The sequence below is a fragment of the Lagopus leucura genome, unplaced genomic scaffold (genome assembly GCF_019238085.1).
Source record: "Lagopus leucura isolate 7727_CA_CO unplaced genomic scaffold, USGS_WTPT01 Super-Scaffold_100002, whole genome shotgun sequence".
Taxonomy (NCBI): domain Eukaryota; kingdom Metazoa; phylum Chordata; class Aves; order Galliformes; family Phasianidae; genus Lagopus; species Lagopus leucura.
The window spans coordinates 90,393,819-90,417,217 of NW_024962263.1; the positions used below are offsets into that span (position 1 = coordinate 90,393,819).

Sequence of the window (23,399 nt, forward strand, 5' to 3'; positions counted from 1 at the left end):
ATTGGGGTGGTGGAGTCATTGGGGTGGTGGGTCCATTGGGGTGGTGGGACTCTAAAGGCACTTCCCTGCTCCATCCCAGGTTGATGGAGAAGAAGAAGAGGGACCGGCAGATGGTCACCAAGCGCAGCTGATCTGGGCAAGCTCAAGGCAGATCCCCCTGTTGTCCCCCATTATCTCTTCTCCCGCTGTAAAGGGACAGCAGGAGGTGGGGTGTCCAAATACAGACCCCACTCCCAATATCAGCCTTCAACACTGTCAAAGCCACCAGGTGCTGTAGGATGCCAACACCGCTGTGTCCCCAAGGGTGGGTGATAGTGACGTGTGAGAAATCTGGGGAAAAAAGGGGTTTTGCATAGGTCTGCCTGTGATGTTTCTCTGTTGGAGGATGCCTTTGGGTCATCCCATGTCCCCCATGTCACCCTGTGGGATGGCTGCTTGTGTGGTTCCTCTTCATCCCACATCTCCTTAGTGGGGTGATGACAAGATCATCAACCGATGGGGAAACTGAGGCACGGCCCAACAACTGATGGGGAAACTGAGGCACAGAAGAGCTCTCCCAGTCTCTGATTGGCCCAGGACGAGGCACCTCCCTGCTGGGAACAGATGGGCACCGGGATGAGGACACAGGGGATGTCTGGGGGGCAGCAGGGGGTGTTTGACCCCCACTATAAATATCTGTATTTTCTTCTTTTATCCAGCGTGTACATATAGTGTGGGGAGGGCTCTGTTTCAGCACAGTATTAGGGCACAAGGTGACCCCAAAATATCCAGAGATGTCCCCAAAACAAGAGAGCAAGGAGACGCCCAATATGGGCATTGCGTGGATGGGGGTGTCCCAAAGCTCACCCAGGGAGATGAACACAGATCCCCAGAGTTAGGTCCCGGTGTTTGGGGCATTTCCTAAACAAACAAAATTCCAATGGAGTATTTCATTGGAGCATAAAAGAGAACCAGTGCAGAGAATGGGGATGTCCCCAACATGTTCCCTTTGGTCCCACTGCCAGCGTGGGGCCTGGTCCTGCTGGGGGAACCCGTGAAACCCACAGAGGTGGTGCCTGCTGTCCCCCCTCCCCTGGTGAGAACAGAGACTGGGGACATCTCAGGGTGTCTCCCAGGTTGGGATGCCCCCATAGGGGAGGGGGGGTGGGGGGGCTGGGGGAATCTGTGTATTCTTTGTATGAAAATAAATCTATTTAGCCAATATTTATATCCTGCCACCATTGTCTCCTGTACCAGTGCTGGGTCACAACTGATGTCTGTTCCAACCCATTCTAGGACATAATAGGAATGGGAGGGTGGTTGGACTAGATGATCTTGCAGGTCGTTTCCAACCTTATGATTCTGTGATTCTGTGATAGGACGCGGGGCAGGGGGCTGTGGGGACATAAGAAACATGGCTGTGGGGACACAGGGCCATGGCAACACGAGATAGGGGATGCAGGGCACAGGGCTATGTGACTAGGGGACAGCAGGCCATGGAGACAGAGCCGCAGGAACACAGAACGCAGAGCCACGGCACTATGGGACACTGAGCTCTGCCGATTATGGAGACCAAGGACTATGCGGGACACAGAGCCACGGGGACGAGGCTGTAGGAACACGGGGCCGTGGGGGACAAAAGGCCGCGTGCGACAGGAGAGACCGCAGCTCCCACAGCAGCGTACACGACACGCAACACAAGCGGCATCAAGCGTACACAGAAAGAGGAGGGACTAACAGCGCCCCTTCCACCTCATTGGACTCCTCGGTCCCCACTGCCGCTTTCTATTGGCTGGAGGTCCGGAGCGGAGGGGGTGGGAAGGGAGACGACCGGAAGTGCTGCTCTGCCCACTTCCTTCTCCGCTCGGTGGTACCGATGCGGAAGAGAACGGCGGCAGCGGTGAGAACGGGGAGAAAGAGGGGACGCCGGGCCTGGGGGGGGAGGCGTTCAGAGGGGACTCCGCCGCAGTGGGGCCTCTCCGGCACTCCCAAATACCTCCCAGTGCTATTTATCCCATTCCTCTTCCTCCCACTTGGAACCCCCGCCCCTCTCTCTCAGTTATCCCCTCATCCCCATTGCCCCCCTCCCACTGTTCCCCATTGTCTCTGTTCCCCATTGTCTCCCCCATCCACATTGGCCCCAAAACCCAATTTATCTCCCTTTATTGCCATCTTTCCACATTGCTCCCCCATATCCATCGTTACCACAGGACCCTCCCCCTTCCCCCCCCCTCCACGAGCCTCGCATTGCCTGAGGATGGCCCTCACCGTGTCCCCATCCCCTCCTTCCATCACAGCACTTAATACCCAACTGCAATGGGGCAGACCCCAAGTGGGATCCCACCACCCTTGGGCCAAACCTCGGTCAATTGAACCTCCTGAACCCCACCTTCATCAAAATCACCCCCTGCCTCACCTCTAGGATGGCTTTTCCCTGTGGAGGTTCTGGGGTTGCTCGCTGAGACCCCATACCCTCTCATTTCCTACTGCTTCCTATGCTGGTGGGGCATGGAGTGAAATGCAGACCTCAATTTAGTGCTTTAAAATCCACATAGTTTGAATAGCCTAGTGCTTTCTTCGTTCTCATGAACATAGGGAACTGAGTTTCAGACCAAATGACCTGCATGCACCTTTATTTCTGGTTACCCTGGGAGTGTATTGCAAATATGGTGTGCTTTAAAGAGGTTAGGGAAGTGCTTTCGTCCAGTTTTCCTGACCTGACAGTACTGAGTACAAAGTGAAGTTTGTTGTCCTTGCAGAAAAAAAAAAAAAAAAAGCAGAAAATCTGAGATAAAAGAAGATGTAGCAGGGGATTTTGGTACACAAAACAACAAGAAGTTGGAACAACATGAAGTCAGGAGTTGGATCATTGTGGGTCACTCGGGGTATTCTGTGATTCTGTGTGAATAATGTACATCTTCTACACACAGGGATGTATGTAGAGATAAAAAAAAGTACACTGGTATCGTCTTCCTGATGCCACCAATTCCTGGAAAGAAGCACATTTCTTCTATTCTGTTTATTGGTAAGCTGCAGGTTGGGTTGACCTGTCCACTTGTAGGATGTAGACATCTCAGTGCTCACTTCTTTTTTGTGTTGTAACAAAATAATGTGTCCTGTCTCTGAATGGTACCAATGAGGGAAGGGAGGTGGTAAATTGTGTGAAAAGCACTGAGTTTGAACTTTTAAAAATGTGCAGAATTGTACTTTTATATTTCAGATACTCCGTTTTTTTTACAACTATGCGTGTTTTTAAAGTGGAGGTCTTAGTGCTTTAACATTGTAATGAGGTAGTTGCAGTGTGTTTTGAATATTTATCTGCTTTAACACTGAAGAACTCTATTTACAGCCTAGAACGCTCCTTTGGAGAATTTTACAAACACTTTAGCCTTCACCCTGCTCGTGCAAGTAAGCTGCAAAAGAAAGCAGGAGGCAAAGCTTAATGAGACAGAACCGGTTGTGCAGTGTTGTACAGAACAGGATGTGCAAGGTGCTGCTCTTGCTGGGAGTATAGCACAGAGGAACAGAGCCAGACTTTCCATTTTGGTTAGGCTGCAAGAAATCTAACGTGGGACAAAAGCAGAAGGCAGGCTTTGGGATCTCCGTTTGTGGAGATACTCAAAACCCAACTAGATGGGGCTTGCATACAAAGCTGTGGTCAAGACCTCCGAAAACCTCTGAAGTGTTCTGAGATAACTTGTGTTTGTCACCCCTCTCTCATTTCTCACCACCCAGGGGAACAACGATGAGCCTCCTGCCTTCAGTAGGAGACGAGAACTGCTATTACATCCTGACAGAAGACTGTGCCTATGGCAGCAAGTACTTCCAAGCTGGGAACATGTGCTACTGCACCGAGAGGAGCTACCTGCGCAACTTTGCCGACGTGCCCCCAACTCGTTTCTTGAGAGTCGTCATGCTGGATGACAGCTCCACTGTCACCGTCAACGTGGAAATCCTGCAGCCTGTGCGCGAGGAAATGGCCGCCTTCCTCCTGAGCATCAGCAGCCACAATGAGCGCTTGAACTGCTTCCTGGAGAGGCTGAACCTTGAGGCAGCTCTGCAAGCCGTGCCAGGCCAGAGAGTGATGGTGGAGGTCGACTGTCAACATTTCCCCGGCGTCATCCGCTACATTGGGAGCATTCAGAAAAGTACTTTGAATGCGTTGACCCCATTCTTCTTTGGCGTGGAGTTGCAGGTAACTGGATAATCATAGAATCGTAGAATGGCCTGAGTTGAAAAAGACCACAGTGACTGTGTGGTCTGGTTCATGCCCTGCCCAGCTCCTCCTGGCTCCAAGCACAATGTCTGCACCAGGAGCCTTGAAGGATGGCATTGAACACGGGGGCACTCTGGATGCCAGTTGGCTGTTACCAGGTACGATGTAGGGGAGCAGGCAATTGGCTCAGGGGAGCCTGTGCTTGTAGTAGAGCATCCTTGCTCTTGGAGCGGGTCCAGAAGAGGGCCACTAAGATGATCAGAGGGCAGGAACACCTATCCTATGAGGAAAGGTTGGGGGAACTGGGATTGTTTAGCTTGGAGAAGAGAAAGCTATGGGGAGACCATATTGCGGCCTTCCAGTAACTTGAAGGGAGCATATAAACAGGAGGGGGAATGGCTATTTATGAGGGTGGGTGGTGATAGGACAAGGGGGAATGGTTTCAAACTGAGACAGGGGAGGTTTATGTTAGAGGATGAGTTTCAACAAGGCCAAATGCCGGGTCCTGCACTTCGGCTACAACAACCCCAGGCGACGCTACAGGCTTGGGGCGGTGTGGCTGGAGGACTGCGTAGAGGAAATGGACCTGGGGGTATTGATTGATGCTCGGCTGAACATGAGCCGACAGTGTGCCCAGGTGGCCAAGAAGGCCAATGGCATCCTGGCTTGCATCAGAAACAGTGTTGCAAGCAGGAGCAGAGAGGTGATTGTTCCCCTATATTCAGCACTCGTGAGGCCGCACCTCGAGTACTGTGTCCAGTTTTGGGCCCCTCACTGCAAGAAAGATATTGAGGCCCTGGAACGTGTTCAAAGGAGGGCAACAAAGCTGGTGAGGGGTCTGGAACACAGGCCATATGAGGAGAGGCTGAAGGAGCTGGGAATGTTCAGCCTGGAGAAGAGGAGGCTCAGGGGAGACCTCACTGCTCTCTATAACTTCCTGAAGGGAGGTTGTGGTGAGCTGGGGGTCGGCCTCTGCTCTCGTGTCATTAGTGATAGGACCAGAGGGAATGGCTTCAAGCTACGGCAGGGGAGATTCAGGCTGGACATGAGGAAGTATTACTTTTCAGAAAGGGTGGTCAGGCACTGGAATGGATGCCCAGGGAGGTGGTGGAGTCACCGAGCCTGGGGGTGTTCAAGGAAAGGCTGGATGTTGTGTTGAGGGACATGGTTTAGTGGGAGCTATTGGGAATAGGTGAACGGTTGGACTGGGTGATCTTTTAGGTCTTTTCCAACCTTGGTGATTCTATGATTCTATGATTCTATATTAGGAGGAAGTTTTTCACCCAGAGGGTGGTGAAGCAATGGAACAGGTTGCACAAGCAGGTTGTGGATGCCCCATCCCTGGAGGCATTCAAGGCCAGGCTGGATTTGGCTCTGGGCAGCCTGATCTAGTGGTTGGTTGGAAAAGTCCTCTGAGATCATGAAGTTTGACCATCAATCCATCCCCACCATGCCCACTCAGAATCACTGACCATAAGATCAAGCCCAACAACCATCAGGCCATCATCAGCACTCATAGAATCATTAAGTTTGGAAAAGACCACTAAGATCATCAAGTCCAACTGCTGACCCATTCCCTGCCATGCCTGCTAGCCATATTCCTCCATGCTACATTTCTTGAACACCTGACAGCAAAGCAAGTTGCTTGTTTTCTCTTTATGCTTGTCAATGTGACATCACTTTCTGCCCTGTTTTCAGGATGAGGGTGAAAACAGAGGGCGCAGCGATGGATCCTATCTTGGCATTGAGTATTTCAAGTGTAAGCCCAATTGCGGGATCTTCCTGCCCTTCAGCAGAATCCAGTTCATTTCCATGCTGGATAATGACCACGGGAAGCAGAAGCCAAAGGTGGATGCAGAGGAAGTGGTTCCTGTGAAAGTGGGAGATGCTGTGAGCTTCTACGTGGACGATGTCCGCAGAAAAGGAATAGCAATGGCAGTTTACAGGGAGGGAACCCAATGGTTCGTTAAAGTTTGCCCGGTAAGAGCAGCCTCGCTGTCTTTTCCTGTTGGTTTCTTTTTCATTTGATTGTTTATAATACTAAGGCTTTAAAGAGGAGTGAAAGCATCATCCAAAAGAGATATAAGGTTGCATGCAGACTCTTTAGGCCTGTTTGGAAAAATTGGATTCATATTCCAGGAATTCCTTGTGTCTGATTGACCATTTAGCTGATGTATTCTTCTTTCCTTTCAGGAAGAAGAAGGTACAACTGACATTTTCAGAGAGATTCCTATGGACTCTGTTGTGAAGGAAGACTTACATTCCCAAAGTAGGTTATTAACAGATGTGTCTGTCCTGAGCACGTTCTTGTGGATTTAACATTTATTTCTTCAGGTCTAACAAAAGCTTCAGCCTAACTCCAGCTGATTAAATCAGAGAGCTGAAAAGGTCTGTGGAAATGTCTCGAGTTCTGAACGGCATGCTTTGCATTAGGCAAAGAGAGCTGCGTTCTCCCATTTATCAGGAAGAAACATCTGATCACAGCACAGAAATGCTTCCTAGGATGGAGAGCACCACTGACTAAAGAGTCTTTAATTTAGCTGTAGAAGGTGGAGCACAGCCTCATCCTGATGCCAGATTAACTCAAGAGGGCCCAGATGCCGGCGGCAATGGTGTGAGTCATTGGGCAAGGCAACAAATTGGTGGGCTCTCTGTTGCCATATAGAGATACTGTTTAGATATCCCATGGCCAGACTGGGGACAGCTGTCATTAGACTCTTTGTTGAGTTGATTCATCTCACTAAAGGCATAAAAATAACCTGAAGACAACCCGCTGTATATATGATCTATAATTTCAGAACAGGCCTGGCATTAGGAAGACGACAGTGACATGTAGAGGTGTCTGTCATTAGGTGACTTTCTGTCTCTCCTACCCATTAGGTTTATTTCCACCATTTGAGTCTGACATGGGAGTGGAACACTCAAAACAAGTGAAACAACAGATAGGTGAGAGCGGAGATGAGTGTGAAGGCGTGAACCCGTCCCTGGAGGTGAACTCCATGGTCCAGATCACCTTGGACAAAGGAAACCAAGTGTCAGGAATCATCCGCTGGCTGGGGTACTTGCCCCACACCAAGCACAAAATGGCAGGAGTCGAACTGGTAAGAACAGAATAATTGTGAATCCTGCAAGCAGAGTCAACACAGGTTTAAAACATAACCAGAGTAAATAAAAACATCAGAACAGCACCAGATTTGCACATAGCTCTTAAGATATTAAATAGCCATGTGATGGATTGCACTTGATTCATAGGAAACCTGCTCCCGTGTCATTCCTCAATGCTTTTTATCCTTAGGATGAAGATAAAGGAGTCACTGCTGGCGAATGGCTGGGTAAATACTATTTCCACTGTGCTCCCAAGCGTGGCATCTTTGTGAAGCTGCAGTCCTGCCAGCCCGACGTTCGCTTCCAGTGCTCACGCAACTGCGACCTGAGCCTCGTAGAATATAGTAAGCTCTTTGGGTTGAGGGGAGACTGTGCCGTGCTGGGACGTGGAGACCCCTCGTGTGCAGTGTCTTTAATTGGTGGTTTCATTGATTGTCTTTGAGTGTTCCAAGAGATGTCCATTTTGAGGATAGTGAGGTGGTCTTTGTAGGGAATGTCCTGCAAGTGTGAGAGATGGTAAGTCATTGAACACAAGGAGAACGTAGACTAGAGTTGTGTGGGCATTGAATCTAAGGCAAGGCGTTGCTAGTGGTGCTGAAAATGAGGCTTTTGTGGCATGGGGGCATTGGAGAAGCCAGCAGAAAATGTTAAGAGGCAACAGCAAAGCCTAGAGCAACAGTTCTTGCATGGCATTGTGAATGCTGCAAGCAGGCTGGGATTTTTCTGCCTGTGGCTTTCAAGGCAGAAGAAAAGGTCTTGTATTACATTTGATGGTCCTTATGGGTCCCTTCCAACTTGGGATATTCTTTGATTATTGAGAACTGAATGTGACAAGTAAATACACTACCATATCTTATGGATGTTATGGCTCTGGAGAGTTGCAGTTGGTAACTGTGGCCACGATGTCAGGTAATCAAGGTACCTGGAGAAAGGAAGAGTATTTAATGTAAAGCTTGATGTGGTAAGACATTCACAGGATAGCAAAGGGAAGAATAGGTCATTATTTTCATTTTAATAGAAAGAACTATCTCCAAGAGCAGAGAAGACAATAAGTTATCCATTTAGAAAACATAAATGAGTTCACTGTAAAAGAAAAAAGGAAGTTCTCATGGAAACTGCCCAAAAATTGGAAGTAGGGACAATGAAGTGTCTTAAGGGCCTGCTGAAAAAGTGGGATTGGATTACAAGGGAAGAATGCTGGAGAAACCAAGAAAGACCGTATTGAGAAAGCTACTTTGAAAGATGAAGTTAGTAAGAGGATGTAGGGCTGAGGACATAAATCCTTCTTATTCATGGCAAGGGCAGACAGATGAATCCAAGCTGTAATGCATCTGAGCTTCTACATGCTCCCTGAGGCTGGGCGTTCATGGCTTGCACTGAATGTCTTTCATAGGTTCATAGAGTCATTCAGACTGAAGACCACAAAGATCATCAGGTCATTAGGAATGGAGAAGACCACTAAGACCATCAAGTCCAACTATGGACCCATCATCACCATGCCCACTAAACCACATCCCTCAGTGACATGGGGAAATTCCACAGGGAGATCCCAAGCTTGCCTGGAACCCAACACCAGCTTCTCTGTGGCTCTTTTTGTCTTTGTTATACTTGGCATAGTGATGGTGGGGGCAGCAGAATCACTGAATCATAGAGTACCCCTTTTTGGAAGGGTCCTGTAAGGGTAACTGAGGATTGCTAGGGCGTAGCAATAGCAATTCCTCTGGTGAGGAAGGTTGGGTTTTGTCTCCATTTCCAGTAGGTGAATTAGTAAAGGGAGAAACCTCCATACCAGCATGGTTCAGTCCCAGCAGGAGCAGAGCAGAGCTCTGAGGCACTGGGGAAGGACAGAGCGCACCCAGATGAGGTGGGAAGCTAAAGGGAACTGCTTCTGTTGCTTCTCTTGCAGGAAAGCAGGAAGATGTTCCCCACATTCCGCTCAGTTTTCCTCCTCTAAGGAATGAAGAAGCGGTGCACATCCTACGAGGAAGGATGAAGGGGATCCAGGGCCACTGCAATTCCTGCTACATGGATGCAGCACTCTTTAGGTAAGTGCCTGCTTGTGCAGTGCCATATTGTTAAATGATTGCTTCTTAACTGGGCAGTGCCCTGCAGTGCAGGCTTCCAAGGTGGCTGGAAATTGACCTGGCGTAGAGCAGAATGTGACTGTGTGGAGGTGCAACCTCAGTGTTTGCAGCCTTTTGGTCTCCTTCCTGTAATCCATGAGGTTCTCAGACACTCAAGTGCCCCTATGAGTACCACTCTGTGTGTCTGTCGTGCAGGGTGATGAGATATCATAGTTCTCTGGACTGGACCACGCTGACTGCCACTGGAGACAGTGGCTGGAAACATTGCAAAGAAAGCACCCAGGAGATCCCAGCTTCACTGTGCGGCACTGTTTGGAGAGGAAAAGACTCAGTGGTGCCCCCATGAGCAGTTTTGGCTGCGAAGTACGAGATTTCATTCTCTCTTAATTGTTTCCTTGCTTACTCCAAGCATCCCTTAAGCCAGATGTGGTTTATCTCACTGTGGAGATGCACTGTCACTCACACTTCTGTCATTGCGTGCATGGGCTGTTGAAAATGAAAGCCACTGATTGCCACTAAGCACAACAGTTTGCTTCCAACCGCTTCGCTCAGACTTAGACAGTGCTCTCTCTTCACAGCCTCTTCTCCTGTACATCCGTGCTGGACTCCATGCTCTTCACACCCTTCCCATTGTGTGATAGGAATGTCCAGAACATTCTGCGGGATGAGATCGTGAACCCTCTCCGAAAGTGAGTGCAGTATGTGAGGATGCTGGAAGTTGTCCATCTGTTTGATAACTTCTGCCCTCCAATTCCAGAAGGTGCCTGGGAAAGGGTTACCTGTAGGGTGTCCCCTGCCATCCAAGTCTTCCTCTCTTGCTCCTCTTCCAGTTGTTTTCTTCCCCTGACTGTAAGGCTCCCACGGCATGTGTGAGGTTTCCTTGCTCAAAATCACAGAATCATTCATCACTGAGGTTGGAAGATACCTTTAAGATCATCCAGACCAACTGCCAACCCATCACCACCTTGACCACTCATCGAATCACTAATAGTTTTTTCCAACTATTCAGGTCATCAAGTCCAACCATCAACTCATCACCCATTAAACCATGTCCTTAATCAACCATTTTCTTTAAGGCTGGATATGGGTAGACCATAGCATGGCAGCTAAATTGTCTGGATTTTGTATTAAAGATACCAGTTTTTTTCTCATCCTCCCTTGCTAGGTGTGAGAGAGGCATGGAGAGCTGCTCCTGCCTAAGAATAAGACATTAGCATCCTCCTTGGGGTCAGTGCCCTGGAACTGCCTGCAGAAATACAACCCTGGGGTAGTGTGTGGTGCTGTGGTTTGTATCATTGAATCACTGAATCAGTAAGGTTGGAGAAGACCTCTAAGATCATCATGTCAAACCATCAGCCCATCCCCAATATGCCCACTAAACCACGTCCCCAAGTGCCACATCTCCACAGTTCTCAAACACCTCCAAGGACAGTAACTCCACCACCTCCTTGGGCAGCCTGTTGCAATACTTCACCAAATACACTGCAGGGATCATCTGTAGCTGTTTCTTGTTTCCAGGAATGGCTTTGTAATGGCTAGGAGTGTGATGCACCTGAGGGAGCAGCTAACTGAGAAGGGCCAATGCTCAAGCTTTACCAATGCAGAGAAAGGTAATGTGCTCTCTGGAGACTTCTCCAGGCTGCTCCTGTGTGTGTTGACAGCTTAATTGTGTGCTTCTCCCATGCACATACATTGATTTGCCTGCTGTGCTGCTCGTTTATGTAAAACTGCGCATGCAAGAGTTCTTAAAAGCTGAAAATATCAATGTGCTTTTTAACTGACATTTGTCCTGAAGTCTGATGGAGAGAGAGGAATTGCTGGATCTCTGCCACCGTCGAGCTGCTGCCAGGAGGGGAGAGGATGAACTGTGTGAAGAAGCATTCCCTTGACCTTTAGTCTTTGAATTAGCCCTGAAATATCTGTCCCTATGAACCTGCCAGAGTCCATTTTGCCACGGTCAACTTCTCTTTGAGTCCTGATAAGTCATATGGGGTTCCCCAAAGGCTGAAGTTTGGTTAAAATAAAGCAGAAAATGCTTGTAATTTAAGTCAACCTCTCTGATTGCAATCATCACATTTCTCTCCGTGTGCAACGAGGGTATTTTACAACAGATTGCCCAGTGTCAGGCATTTGGCTCACATCTATTTTGCTGTATGGCAGGTTCCTCCTGTGGTGTGACTTCTGCTTCTCTCTATCCTTCCAGATCCGGAGGAGTTCCTGAACCTCATAATGCATCAGGTCCTGGGAATAGAGCCACTCTTGAGACTGCAGTAAGTTCCCATTCCCACACAATTTTTTTCAGTCCAATACTACATATGGATGCAGTACTTAGGGACTTGGTGTAGTGGGCAGTAGTGGTGGTAGGTGGATGGTTGAACTAGGTGATCTAAGTGGTCTTTTCTAACCTTAATGATTCTACAATTCTAGCTGAGCTCAATTTATTTGTCTCATTAGTTATTTACATCTGATCATTTGTTGTCGATTTGTCCCAAGTGACCCATCCAAAACAACTTCTAAGCTCTGCCTGGAGGCTTTTCCTTTGGAAAACTGATGAAGAAAGTCATGTCATCCTTAGGGAGAGCTTTGAGAAACACAGAGTTCATCCTCGGTGCTTTTGGATGCTTTGGGATGTGTCCAGGCTCTCAATCTGGCTCAGATCCTACAGTTCTCAAACAGGGACTCTGTGGATGCAGTCCCAGTTTTTTTCAGGACTCTACAAAGAGGATGAGAGGCTGAAGGAAGCCAAAAATAACGATGCTGTTTGGGAGCATAGAAGGGAATTGTTGGGTTTCTGTGCTCTTTTGTGGAGATGTCAGTCAACCCCGAGGCTGTGGAGTGCTCAGAGAGGTGGAGCACAAAGGAGACTCTGTGTTGCTGCCCCCCTGCAGAGGGTCATCTGGAGGAAATCCGTTCTAAATAGATCTAAAAAAGAAGTTTTCTGATTGTGGTTCATTTAAAAAAAAAAAAATAAAAAAATTGAAATATCTTTAATATGGAAGAGGGGAAACTGAGTTATGCTCATTGGGAGCAGGACGTCGTGCTGTGTTGGATAATGAGATTCACAATGGCACAAGGTAAGCATTCCCCATGACCACTCCTTGCAGGTCAGGAGCCCAGAAGGAGCAGGACTGCTACTGCTACCAAATATTTATGGACAAACAGGAGGACCTAGTGGTTCCTGATGTGCAGCAGTTGGTGGAACACTCCTTCCTGTCTTCAGATCTGAAGCTAGTGGAGGTGAGCCAGCTTCATTCCATCTACATTGTAGTCTTCCAGCAAACCTACAGCGGGTCTGGTGCATCTTATAAAGCAAAGCAGGAGGATACTTGGCCTCAACCTAAAAGATATTTTGGGAAATCTGAGTGTGACCTGAGAAGGGATGTGATTCACAGTAGCAATACGGAGAGAAAAGTCTCTGGAATTTGCTGGATTGTTTGCCTTTGTTTTCCCAGATCCCATCTTGCTTCATTATTCAAATGCCACGATTTGGGAAGGAATATAAAATGTTCAGCAAGATCATCCCTTCCTTAGAGCTGGATATCACCGATCTGCTGCTGGACAGTAAGTTATTGGGTGATGGTGAAACTTACAGCTGAGACTGGGAACAACCAGCTGTCAAAGGGATAACACTCTGAGTTGTGGGCGGGAGCTAAGGTGGGATCATGGTGGGATTCCTCTACCCTGAATGCTTAGTTTTGACAGGACAAATGGGATTCCAGGTGAGACAAAGAGAAGGCATCACCACTTTTGCCTCTGCAGGTCCCAGAGAGTGCTGTGTGTGCAGTGACGTTGCCACCTGGGAGTGTTCAAAGTGTTTCAAAGACAAAATATTCTCACCTACGGGTCTGAAGCAGTTCTGCAGCACCTGCTCCAAACAGGTATTAAGTTCCTTTGGGTGCTCATGAGATCTGCCAGCAGAATGAACACCCAAACCTGCACAGACCAACTGCTGGACCCTCTAAGCTTCTTGCTGTCAGCCTGCAATGCACTGCTGTTCCTTGGGGAGGACCCAACTGCATGCAAGGCAGTTGAGTGCAGAATAAACTGAAGGTCTGACTTCTGCACGCTCCTCTTTTCAGCAGGCCAGCTTCAGTTCTGCCCGCTCAGCAGTGCCACCCCATTGCCTTTCCTTAGGTTCACTCCCACTACCGACGCAAAACACACAAACCAACCAGGCTGCACGTCCCAGAAGAATTTCGTCGCCGCAGTTCCCGGGGCAGCCAGGAGGTTCCTCGTGAGAAGATGGAGCTCTTTGCAGTGCTATGCATTGAGACCAGCCATTACGTCTCCTTTGTGAAATATGGCCCCGAGAACGAGCACTGGATGTTCTTTGACAGCATGGCTGACAGGCACGGTGAGGTCATGGTTAAATGGGTGTATGGTGGTGGGTTGGGGGTTGGACTTGATGATCTTGGAGGTCTTTTCCAACCTCAATATTTCTTTGAATGGGCATGATGGGAATGGGTCAGGGTTGGACTTGATGATTTTGGAGGTCTTTTCTAACTATGAATCACAAGTGACAGGCTTGGTGCTTCAATAGGAGCCAGGAGTTTGTATGGTGGGTGTCTGTAGCACACGTCATGTGGGCACTGCTCAGTCTGCGTCAAGTTGGATGGTTTTGGAAGATTCTGTACTATGCTTGAAGGGAGTACGAAGCTTTTGGGATGAATGACTGTTGCTGGGGGAGTTAACAGCTTCATTTCTTCTGAAGTCACCTGCATGCCTTAGGATTCTACTTCTAGCAGAACCAATTCCAGAGCAGTGTAGGCCCAGCCCACGGAGATATGAATTGCTCCTTGTGGTCTTGTCCTCTGGCTCTGTTCAGACCAGGAACTTCTTATGTGGGCTGTGAGGACAATAGGACAGATCTGTCCTGCCCAATGGTGGTGCTGACCTCCAGATCTTTCAGCTAAGTCACTGTAGGTACTCATGCCTTTGGGACGTGCTTTGGACTTGAACTTTTCTCCTTCCTTCTGGATTAGGTGGTGAGAATGGCTTCAACATCCCCACCGTAACACTGTGCCCTGAAGTTGCCAAATACCTGGACTTGCCACTGGCCATGCTGGCCCTGGAGCAGCCCCGAGACATGGACGGAGTGGCCAAACGCCTCTTCTGTGATGCCTACATGTACATGTACCAGAGCAAGAAGATGGCACTGTACAAGTGATGCTGCCTTGTGTTGGTACTTCAGAGCAGTAATGCGAGCTTGGACTCGTTAGTACTGAAAGCATCTAAATCTGGTGCACTGAACGCACACCTCTGCCTCTTTTTACCTCTTGCAGTGTCTGTATTGAGCTGTATGAGCCTCTCTGGTTTTGTAAATCCAGTGCCAGGTTTCATGCAGCAATAGTTTGTACTGCCTGCAGAGCTGCACACTGAATTCTTTACATTCAAATTCATTATTTCCTACTTTCCCTTAACCCGCCTTCCTCCCTATATGGTACTCTGCAACTCTGCTCTACCTCAGAGTCCTGTCCAACATCCTTTCCTTCTTCCAACACCGAGGACCAGCATCTCTTAATGGAAACGTGAACCCTTCATGTTTGCAAAGGGCACTGGAAGATCACAGCTCTGCCCCATGTAGCACTTCCCCATATGGACTTGAAGAGTGAGAAAAGCACTGTGTAGTTGAGATGTCTCAGGAAAATAGTTTTTCTTGGGGTCTGGGATCTGATCCCGCACTTAAAGCCGAGCCTCTGATTTGTCTTCACTTCCCTTATCCAGAACTAATACCTCTGGCACTTTCACCCACCATCAAACTGAGGTTCATTAGCTATCTTGAGCTGCAAATACACTTTAAAAAATGTTATTTTTGTAGGAACAAATTTGGGAAAATTACAGGGCAGAGGAACAGAAGGTGGGCATGAGACTCCAGTGTGTTGTCACCCTGTGAAATCTACAGGATGCGAGGTGTTGTAACTTCTCTTCTAGCACTTGCTGTCCCATCCACTTCTGAAATCTGCACCAGAGAACAGGAACAGTATTTCAGGGGAAAAATGGAAGAATTAGCACTTTTTTTTTTTTTTTTTTTGGCAATGACAGCAGGAAGGGTTTATGTGTGGGAACAGGTATTCTTTAAGTCAAATAATGTACATTTGCAAATTGTGGGTTGTCTGCCATTAAGCACATGCTGTCATGGCAGCAGGAAGGTGTTTTGGGATTCTGTGCTGTGAGTCATTTTACCCAGGTTCTGGATGGCACAAAAGCCCTAGAGGAATACATGCAAGAGCCACAGCCACAACCTGCTTCCTGCCCTATTTTCCTTTTAACACAGGGTGCAGTAATTTCGTCCCATGACCCCTTTGGCTTGGGCCACACAGCAGTTTAGTGGGGATCGGGTTCTTTTTTTTGCTTGAAGAAGGGTTGTGATGCTCAGTGGAACTCATCTTGATAGCTTGTATCAGCTTTCGTCCCTCACATCTGTATGTGGTCGCTTCAAAGGATGGATGGAGGCTTCAAGGCATGGATGGAGTGTAATGAGCCCATTAATAATACACACTGTGTTGAGATCACTGCTGTCTAATTTGGCTCCCAGACGTAGCACTGAGGTCTCGGTGTTGAGTTGCTCAAGAGTTTTCAATAGTCAGTTTGCTGCTCCAGTCTTTTGGGTCTGGAGTTTGCCTTTGCTGAGCAATTGAACCTCAGGAAGTCAACCATGAGCCAGTTCTGGGCCTTGTGGTTTAAGAAGAGACAGGGACAGACTGGAAAGAGTCCAATGGAAGGCCATGAAGATGCTGTAGGACTTGGAGGAACTCAGGAGCTTGCTGTGCCCATCAGGGAGCACTGCTGTGGCAGAATGTTGGTATCAGTCGTTGAGAATTGTGGAGTTTCCTTGAAGTTCTTCAATAATCCCGTGGCTACAATCCTCAGGAATTTGCTCCTGGTGTCCCTGTTTGAGCAGAGGTTGGACCAGAGGACATCAAGAGGTGCCTTCCAATCTCAACAACCATTGGGTGAGCTAACATTTGTATAGGGAGCCTTAATGCACTCATCATGAATGCCTGATACCAAAGCAGTGTGAAGACTCTCATGGATGGAAGAGGTGGTGATAGATTATCAGCAGGCCATTCCAAGGAACTTGAGATCTGATGGTTGATTCCGTGGGCTCTCCTTTGTGGCCGTGGAGAGGTGGTGATGGGATGGAGCATGCTGCTGTCGCACTGTTTTATCTGTTTAATGTCACTCTTTGTTACAGAGTTGTTGTAAGAACTCAAGGAAGTCTCTTCTCAGGAGTACTGTGGACAAAGTTTAATAGCAAGAAGTGTTTTCTTCTCTCTGAAAGTGATGAGATACAGTGCCTTACAACCCTAGCAGCAGCACCATCCTCTTGGCTGTTTGTTTAAGTGGGACACGATCAGACTTGACTGTAGTTTGTTTTTGTTTTTTCTTTTGCCATGAACAAGCACTGCAAAGATCTGAAAATAGAGAAAGAAAAAACACACACAAAAAATCCACCACCATAAATACAACATTTCTTATCCAGACTTTTGCTGGGAATGGGTGCAAGTCTTTTCAGTGTGGGGCTCAGTTTTTGGCTGTACAATTCCAAAGCTTGGCAAAAAGGATTTAAAAATACGTCTGTATTACAAACCTGAACAGGATTAGAGAAGAACACACACAGCTCAGAAAGGCACATGATTTATTCTTTGACATTTTTATCCGTTCCACCCAATGTTTCTGGATGGTATTTGATTAAAAACTTCCACTTGTTGCTGCTGGCCCATTGGTACTCCCAGTGACATTCCAAAGGCTTTGGTGCTAGAATTAGGTGTAGGATGCCACAAAATGGGGACGTGGGCTGCTGCTGAGTGTTGATGATGGGTGACATTGGTCCTGTCATCACTGAAGGCACAGGGCTGGCAGGGCCACCGAGGTCAGCAAGGAAGAAAACTCGTTGCCCCCACAGCAAGGCAGTAGACACCTCCCAGCTCTGTCTGCCCCATTCTTTTGTCCACAGCTTTGCAGTGAGGCAGCTCTTGCAGTTCCTGCACAGTTCTCGGAGCAGCACTGCAGAGCAGCAGAACCACTAGAACCATCCCAATTAATCACCTGGTCTTCCAAAGAGCAGAAGTGCTGGTCTCAGTGCTGGGGGGTGATTTGGGGTACCCCTCACTGGCTAGCGTGCTGCAGCTCTGCAAGGAGGAGGTGCAGCTTCTCTGTCATTGCCACCTAGGGAAGGAGCAAAAGGGGACAGTGAGTGTGGCTCCATGGGGTCACTTTAGGTCTGTGGGGGCAGGAGGATTGGGATGAGACCAGGATCGTGCCTGGTAAGGGGGAAAACATACCAGGTAAGGCTGGGGGTCACGGAGCTGGCGGTGCACAGGGCTGAGCAGATTGAGGGATGCTTGTGCATGACTCCGTACCTCTTGCAAGCTGGGCAGCTCCTCATACACCTGTGGGATGGAGACATCATAGCATCCGTACACAGTGCCAACGCCTCAAGATTGGACAGCACAGGGATGCAGGACAATGAGATGGTGGCTGTGGTGGCACCACCTCAGCTTTTCTAACATCACAGGGATTCAGCTTGAGGACACCGCCTTGCCTAGGCCTTCACTCAACGAGGGAAGAACACCTCATTAGCAGTGAGAAACACTGCCAGGCTGTCCCTATATAGGACATTTGCTCAGTGGAGCAGCAGAATGAAGGACAGTTTCTTGCATGTAGAGTATCTTGAGCTTTGTGCTGCAAAACTCCCATGGGACAGACCAAGAAAATCCACCTTCATAAGACAAAATTTCATCCCTCTGCTGGCAAACAGGATTTGCCATGGAGATATCCCATCTCCAGGGGCACTGTGCCTTGCCAGCATTGCTGAGGGACTCCTCTCACAGACCCACCACCACCACCACCACCCTGAGCACCTTTTGACCCAAGCCCATCATGGGGAGAGAGGAGAGCTGCCTCTGACCTGTCCATCTCTCAAGTACATGCGATGGAGGGGCTCCACAGCACTCGGCCTGACCTTGGTGGCCTCTCCTCTCCTCCCCAGGATGTGGACCACCAACTCCTGCCCCACACTAGGTGAGGGCTCATTCTCCAGGGCCATGAGGTCCATGAAGGGATGACCTGTAGGGATGAAGAGTCAGGTTGCCAGCGGGTGACACCAGTGACAGGATTATGGAGCAAGAAGAAGAGCAAGTCAACGAGGTAGGAGTTTCCTAACTCAGTGGAGCTCACCAGCAGCATCGTAGAGCCGATATATTGCCTTAATCCCTGGAATAGTCATCTTCTCTTCCTCCTCTGTGAACTTCAGGCACGGGTAGCCATTAACCTCCACCAGCTGTGGAAAAGGAAGTGATGGGGATGTACACCTTATTTTTTCACATAAACACCATCCCCGGAGGTTTGCAAGAAAAGGGTAGATGTGGCATTTAGGGACACGGTTAGTGGACAAGGTGGTGATGGTTCAACAGCTGAACTTGATCTTAGAGGTCTTTCCCAATCTTCTATGACTCTATTCCAGCTCATACTGGTGCCGGAGACTGTGCAGAGCTGTGGTCTGATGCAAAATAACTGAGTAAATCATTAAAAAAACCCCACAACCTCAAATCATCCCAAGCCAAGTGGGGCAGAGCTGCTGCTCCTACCTTGTAAACACAGCCCAGCGATGGCTGTAGGGGACACGTCACCAGGTTTGTCCCCACGCCAACCATGTCAATCTCACTCCCCTGGTGTAACAGAGAAGACAATGAGCATCAACAGCTGCTTTTTTTTCCCCAAGCTCATGCTAAAACCAGAGCCACGGAGCAGGTCAGGGGCTGCTCGGCCCCAAAGTGCCTCCTGGTCTCCATATGTCCATCCTGCCCACACATGGAAACTTTTTTTTGTTCCCACCCAGGAAAGGCTGAGTCACAGGAAAATGACTGTCACATTTGTCCCTCCAATGCTCCAGCCCCAACATCACCTCTCGGATGAAGTCCTCCAGGCTCTGTTCGCTGATGTCATTGCTCACGGCTATGGGGATGCTCCCAAACCAAGGCACCTGGAAGCTGGAAAGGAAGAAAAAGAGCAGAAGAATGAGCAGGAAGGCAGTCCCAGGTTTGGGGGCTCTGAGAGCCAACGAGCACCCCGCAGGGCAGCGAGGGCTCCCACTCTAACAGCCACAGAGGCAGGACACGCAAAGATGTGGGTACCCAGGGCGGAGAAGCAGGGGATGCTCTCCGGATGTCTGCACGACTCACTGAGCACCGCAGGCTCGGAGCACCTTCCGGGTGTCCTTGGACTGCTGGATGAGGTCCCCGCTATCCAGGCGCACCCCGATGGCGCGGTACCCTAACTGGTGTAGGGCCAGTGCTACAGCGCAGAAATTGGGCAGACCGCTCCTGACAGGGGCAGGGAGAAGAATTAGCGTTCGTGTCCTGCACCAGGTGACAGTGAAAGATGGGGACACAGCAAAAAAGGCAACCTCATGACGCAGTAAGTGTCCAGCAGCCCCTGGAAGTCCTGTGGAAAGGCGATGGCGTAGGACACGAAGGCAGCCAGCTCACCGCGGTTGGGTTTGTCACTGGGGGTCCCCAGCAGCTCACACACACGCTGCAGCCACGACTCAGCCAGGGATGGGAGATCCATGGGCTCCCCACCTGCCAGTGGTGACAGGACCTGCTTGGAGATATCAGTGATGACACTGAACCAATCACGTTGACTTCAGTGGGTGAAATGAGTTCTAATGCAGGTCTCGTGCACCCCATACCATGTGCATCCCTTTTCCCTTCCAGCAGCTATGGGGATGGCTAAGCCATATCTGGGATGTCCCATCCCCACGGTCATATCAGGGGTGTCCTATCCCTGTCCCATCTGCAAGCACTCACTCTGGGCTGCACCTCCTCCAGCGACCTGAAGGACATGATGAAGGAATGGGCGACGGTGCCACGCACTGGGATGCCATAGAGCTTCCCTGCCAGGACGTTGCTGGTGTAGTCAAAGCCTGGAAGGAGGGATGAGGGCTGACAACATGACAACAACACAGCATGGATATGTGGGGCAGCACTCACCTCCAATATAGGAATACTTGGAGGCAGAAAGTCCACCATCCGGACCCTGGGCGTGACGTAGACCCAACTCCATCAGCTTCATCTCTGGGCCAGCAAGAAGGCGGAATCGAGCGGCATTGGTGGCCACCAGGCTGGAAGGGCCAAATCACACCAAGTCATGTTGGTGACAAATGGGACTATCATTTGCTTGGGGACCACCACAACTCAGTCACAGCCAAGATACAGGGCCAAAAGTTGGTACAGCATTGGGAATGATAAAGGGGACCGTGGTTTGTTTGGCGAACAACTCCACTTGGTCACAGGGACAACAGCTGGTCCAGTAGAGATGGACACATCGCCCTGTAGAACCCCAAAAAGGTTGTAGGATCCTCTACCTGGCGTAGCTGACCAAGCACAGCAAGGTGGTCTCCAGCAGTTGCACCACCAGCAGCGGTCCCTTCACCTGTAGGAGCGGGACCTGCGGGGACAGCACGGTGACATCCCCACAACCACACACACCAGAGATGGGGACATGGGGACGCTCGGCCATGTGTCGCACCCTGGAGAAGACAATGGAGCCTTCAGGCACGGATGTGACGGTCACCTCAGAGGCGTCCACGGTGCTGAGGTAATCAAAGAAAGCATCCTCCGTCGTGCTGGGCAGCACCGAGCGCAAGTAGGCGATGTCTGCAGGGATGTCAGCTCGTGTCCCTGTCCCTTGTAAGGCATCATCCCTCCAAGGGACTTCCCTCGGGTCCCCAAGCTCCTCTGGGGGAACCCCACGTGCCACCAAGGGGTCTCCTGGTCCCTCTGAGGGATGTCCCTTTCTCCATCAGATCCCTCTAAGGGACATTTCCATGTCCCCTACCTCCCTTTGAGGACTCAGTTCTCCTTCAGAGAAGTCCTTGTGTCCCACAGATCTTCCTGAGAAATGTCCTTGTCCCTCTAAGAGATGCCCCATGACCCATCTGAGGACTCACATCCCTCTGATGGCACATCTCTGTCTCCCATCCCAGGCTCCCATCCATTAGGACTTTTGAGGGACATCCTGATGCCCCATGGTCCTCCAGAGGGATGTCCCCACCTTGTCTAGTTCCCTTGGAGCACTCAGATCCCTCTGAGTTCCCTGTCTCTCTAAGGGCCATCCTCCTGTCCCCATGATTCCTCTGAGGACTCCAGACCTTCTGAGGGCTGTCCCTGTGCTCCCTCCAAATTCCTCTGAGGAGTTCCCTGTCCCTCTAAGGGACATACCAGCGTCACCACCCCAGACCCCTCTCTCTCAAGGCCCTCTGAAACACACCCCTGTCCCCCCCCCCCATGTTCCTTTGAGAGATGTCCCCGTGTCCCCTGGGTCCTACTGAAGTCTAAAGGGATGCCCCCATGTCACCTAGATCCCTTGGGGGACTCTGGTGTCCCTCCGAGGAATGTCCCTGTCCCTCGAGTCCCCCCCAAAGGGCTGCCCACAGGTCTCTCTGTTGAGTTCCCTGTCCCATCTGAGGACTCAGATCCATCTGACAGATGTCCCTGCTCCCTTTGAGGAACCCCCCCCGTCCTTCTAAGGGCCGTCCCTATGCCCCCAGATCCCTCCAAAGCACACCCGAGGGATCTCCCCGTGTCCTAAGGACGAGTCTCCAGGGATATCCCCACGTCCCACCCGAGGACTCGCGATGTCCCCTTCCCCAATCCAAGTCCCCCTAAGGGGTGTCCCCGCGTCCCCCCCCCTCCCCCTCCCCTTCCCCCCCCACAACGACCCACCCGCAGCCGAGAAGCGAAGAGCCCCGAGGCTGCGCAGAGCCTGGCCCAGCCCCGCTCCCACAGCGAAGGCGGCACCGAAAGGTTCCCGACGGAAGAAGAGCTCGGCGGCCGCGGGGTCCCGGTGCCTCCCCGTCCGCCACAACGCGTACGCCATCGTCAGGTGGTACAGATCGGCCAGAGGAGCCATCGGCGGAGCGGGGCGGGGAAGAAGAGCGGGGCAGCATGGGAGCGAGGCGGGGATGCGGGGACGTGGGGACACCTGGTGGGAGGACGGGGAATGCGGTGGCGTGGGGATTTGAGTCGGGGATAAAGGCTCGGAGGGGGGATGTTTGGGGGATAAGGGAGCAATTGGTAGCGTAGGGGGGACGTGGTGCATTGTGGGAGAGGGACATTTGGGGATGGGGGCACTCAGTGGTTTGGGGGGGGACATAGGGGACACTTGGTGTGGCTTGGGAGGGGACATGGAGTGCACTTGGTGGCTTCAGTGGGGGACAGGAGACACTTGGGGCTGGGGGAACAGGGACACAGGGCACTCATAGGGGCATGGAGGGGTACAGGGGGGCATTTTGTTGCTTGCAGGGACAGGTGGTGACAGACAGTGAATGCTGGAAAGGGATATTGGGGTATTTGGCTTCGGGAGGTACAGAGAGAGGAGGTGGTGGCCTGGGGGGAGGACAGGAACATGGAGAAATAGGGACGGGGAGCACCTGGGGGCTTAGGGGACATAGTGGTGGGCACAGGGTGGCTTTGCATGACAGAGAAATGTGGGAGATGGGGCATTTGGTGGCTTGAGGAAAGGGAAACATTACTTCTGTTTTTAAGGGAGAAAGACTGGGGGAACTACAAGCTGGTGAGCCTCATTTCTGAGCCTGGAAAGATCATGGAGCAGATACTGCAAGAAGCTATGCTAAAGCAAATACAAGATCAAGGAGTGATCTGAGACAGCCAGCATTGCTTCACCAAAGGCAGACCTTGCCTGACCAACCTGGTGGCTTTCTATGATGGAGTGAGAGCTGTGGCTGTCATTACAGTACAGAAAGGACATGGAGCTCTTGAAGCAGGTCCAGAGGAGGTCCACTATGATGATCAGAGGGTTGGAGCACCTCTCCTGTGAGGAAAGGTTGAGGGGACTGGGATTGTTTAGCTTGGAGAAGAGAAGACTCCGTGTGGACATCATTGTGGCCTTCCGCTACTGAAGGAGGTAACACATGGCAGTGGGGATACAGGGCATAGCAGCAGACACAGCACATGGGCACAAAGGGCACAGAAGGATGTAGGAGACAGTGG

At 50.3% G+C, this 23,399-nt stretch overlaps 3 protein-coding genes across 7 annotated transcripts in view; 2 read left to right on the plus strand and 1 right to left on the minus strand.

Annotated features, from left to right (window-relative positions):
* The window catches only part of LOC122178905 (1-phosphatidylinositol 4,5-bisphosphate phosphodiesterase gamma-1-like), a 16,804-nt gene extending 16,111 nt beyond the window's left edge, over positions 1 to 693 (plus strand). For both annotated transcript variants that reach the window (XM_042869456.1, XM_042869457.1), the window contains one exon: positions 80 to 693. In XM_042869456.1, the coding sequence (XP_042725390.1) occupies positions 80 to 131 (52 nt within the window). In that variant the 3' untranslated portion in view covers positions 132 to 693. The remainder of the gene's footprint in view (positions 1 to 79) is intronic.
* Positions 694 to 1,812: 1,119 nt separating this feature from the next.
* Positions 1,813 to 17,156, plus strand: LOC122178965 (ubiquitin carboxyl-terminal hydrolase CYLD-like). Of its 2 annotated transcripts, XM_042869542.1 has the most exons (16): positions 1,813 to 1,879; positions 2,910 to 3,004; positions 3,715 to 4,174; positions 5,894 to 6,175; positions 6,389 to 6,464; positions 7,076 to 7,296; positions 7,491 to 7,644; positions 9,207 to 9,345; positions 9,963 to 10,073; positions 10,903 to 10,994; positions 11,588 to 11,654; positions 12,489 to 12,621; positions 12,837 to 12,945; positions 13,144 to 13,262; positions 13,519 to 13,738; positions 14,367 to 17,155. In XM_042869542.1, the coding sequence occupies exons 3-16, from the start codon at positions 3,725 to 3,727 to the stop codon at positions 14,549 to 14,551; spliced, it is 2,358 nt and encodes a 785-aa protein (XP_042725476.1). In that variant the 5' UTR covers positions 1,813 to 1,879; positions 2,910 to 3,004; positions 3,715 to 3,724; the 3' UTR covers positions 14,552 to 17,155. The 2 variants fall into 2 exon arrangements, with proteins under 2 accessions (XP_042725476.1, XP_042725477.1); XM_042869543.1 differs by lacking the exon at positions 2,910 to 3,004 and having other exon boundaries at positions 1,817 to 1,879; positions 14,367 to 17,156.
* Positions 15,436 to 23,128, minus strand: NAPRT (nicotinate phosphoribosyltransferase). Of its 3 annotated transcripts, none has more exons than XR_006178503.1 (14): positions 22,113 to 23,128; positions 20,917 to 21,044; positions 20,753 to 20,835; positions 20,379 to 20,509; positions 20,196 to 20,311; positions 19,793 to 19,986; positions 19,569 to 19,709; positions 19,292 to 19,376; positions 18,975 to 19,055; positions 18,565 to 18,667; positions 18,296 to 18,453; positions 17,670 to 17,777; positions 17,434 to 17,553; positions 15,436 to 16,799 (listed from the first exon to the last, which is right to left on the minus strand). XR_006178503.1 is itself a non-coding variant. In XM_042869544.1 (13 exons), the coding sequence occupies exons 1-13, from the start codon at positions 22,573 to 22,575 to the stop codon at positions 17,494 to 17,496; spliced, it is 1,851 nt and encodes a 616-aa protein (XP_042725478.1). In that variant the 5' UTR covers positions 22,576 to 23,127; the 3' UTR covers positions 17,007 to 17,493. The 3 variants fall into 3 exon arrangements, 1 of the variants encoding a protein (XP_042725478.1); XR_006178504.1 differs by lacking the exon at positions 15,436 to 16,799 and adding an exon at positions 17,007 to 17,240; XM_042869544.1 differs by lacking the exon at positions 15,436 to 16,799 and having other exon boundaries at positions 17,007 to 17,553; positions 22,113 to 23,127.
* Between the last annotated feature and the right edge of the window lie 271 nt (positions 23,129 to 23,399).

Excerpts from the sequence above, each read along its gene's own strand:
- NAPRT (XM_042869544.1), bottom strand. The coding sequence starts at position 22,575 with ATGTCCCCTCCCAAGCCACACCAAGTGTCCCCTATGTCCCCCCCCAAA. Across the intron at positions 18,454-18,564 it reads TCGGCTCTACGATGCTGCTG|GTCATCCCTTCATGGACCTC; the intron begins GTGAGCTCCACT and ends TCATCCCTACAG. Across the intron at positions 17,554-17,669 it reads GTGACCCCCAGCCTTACCTG|GTGGCAATGACAGAGAAGCT; the intron begins GTATGTTTTCCC and ends CTCCTTCCCTAG.
- LOC122178965 (XM_042869542.1), top strand. The coding sequence starts at position 3,725 with ATGAGCCTCCTGCCTTCAGTAGGAGACGAGAACTGCTATTACATCCTG. Across the intron at positions 6,176-6,388 it reads GGTTCGTTAAAGTTTGCCCG|GAAGAAGAAGGTACAACTGA; the intron begins GTAAGAGCAGCC and ends CTTTCCTTTCAG. Across the intron at positions 7,297-7,490 it reads AAATGGCAGGAGTCGAACTG|GATGAAGATAAAGGAGTCAC; the intron begins GTAAGAACAGAA and ends TTTTATCCTTAG.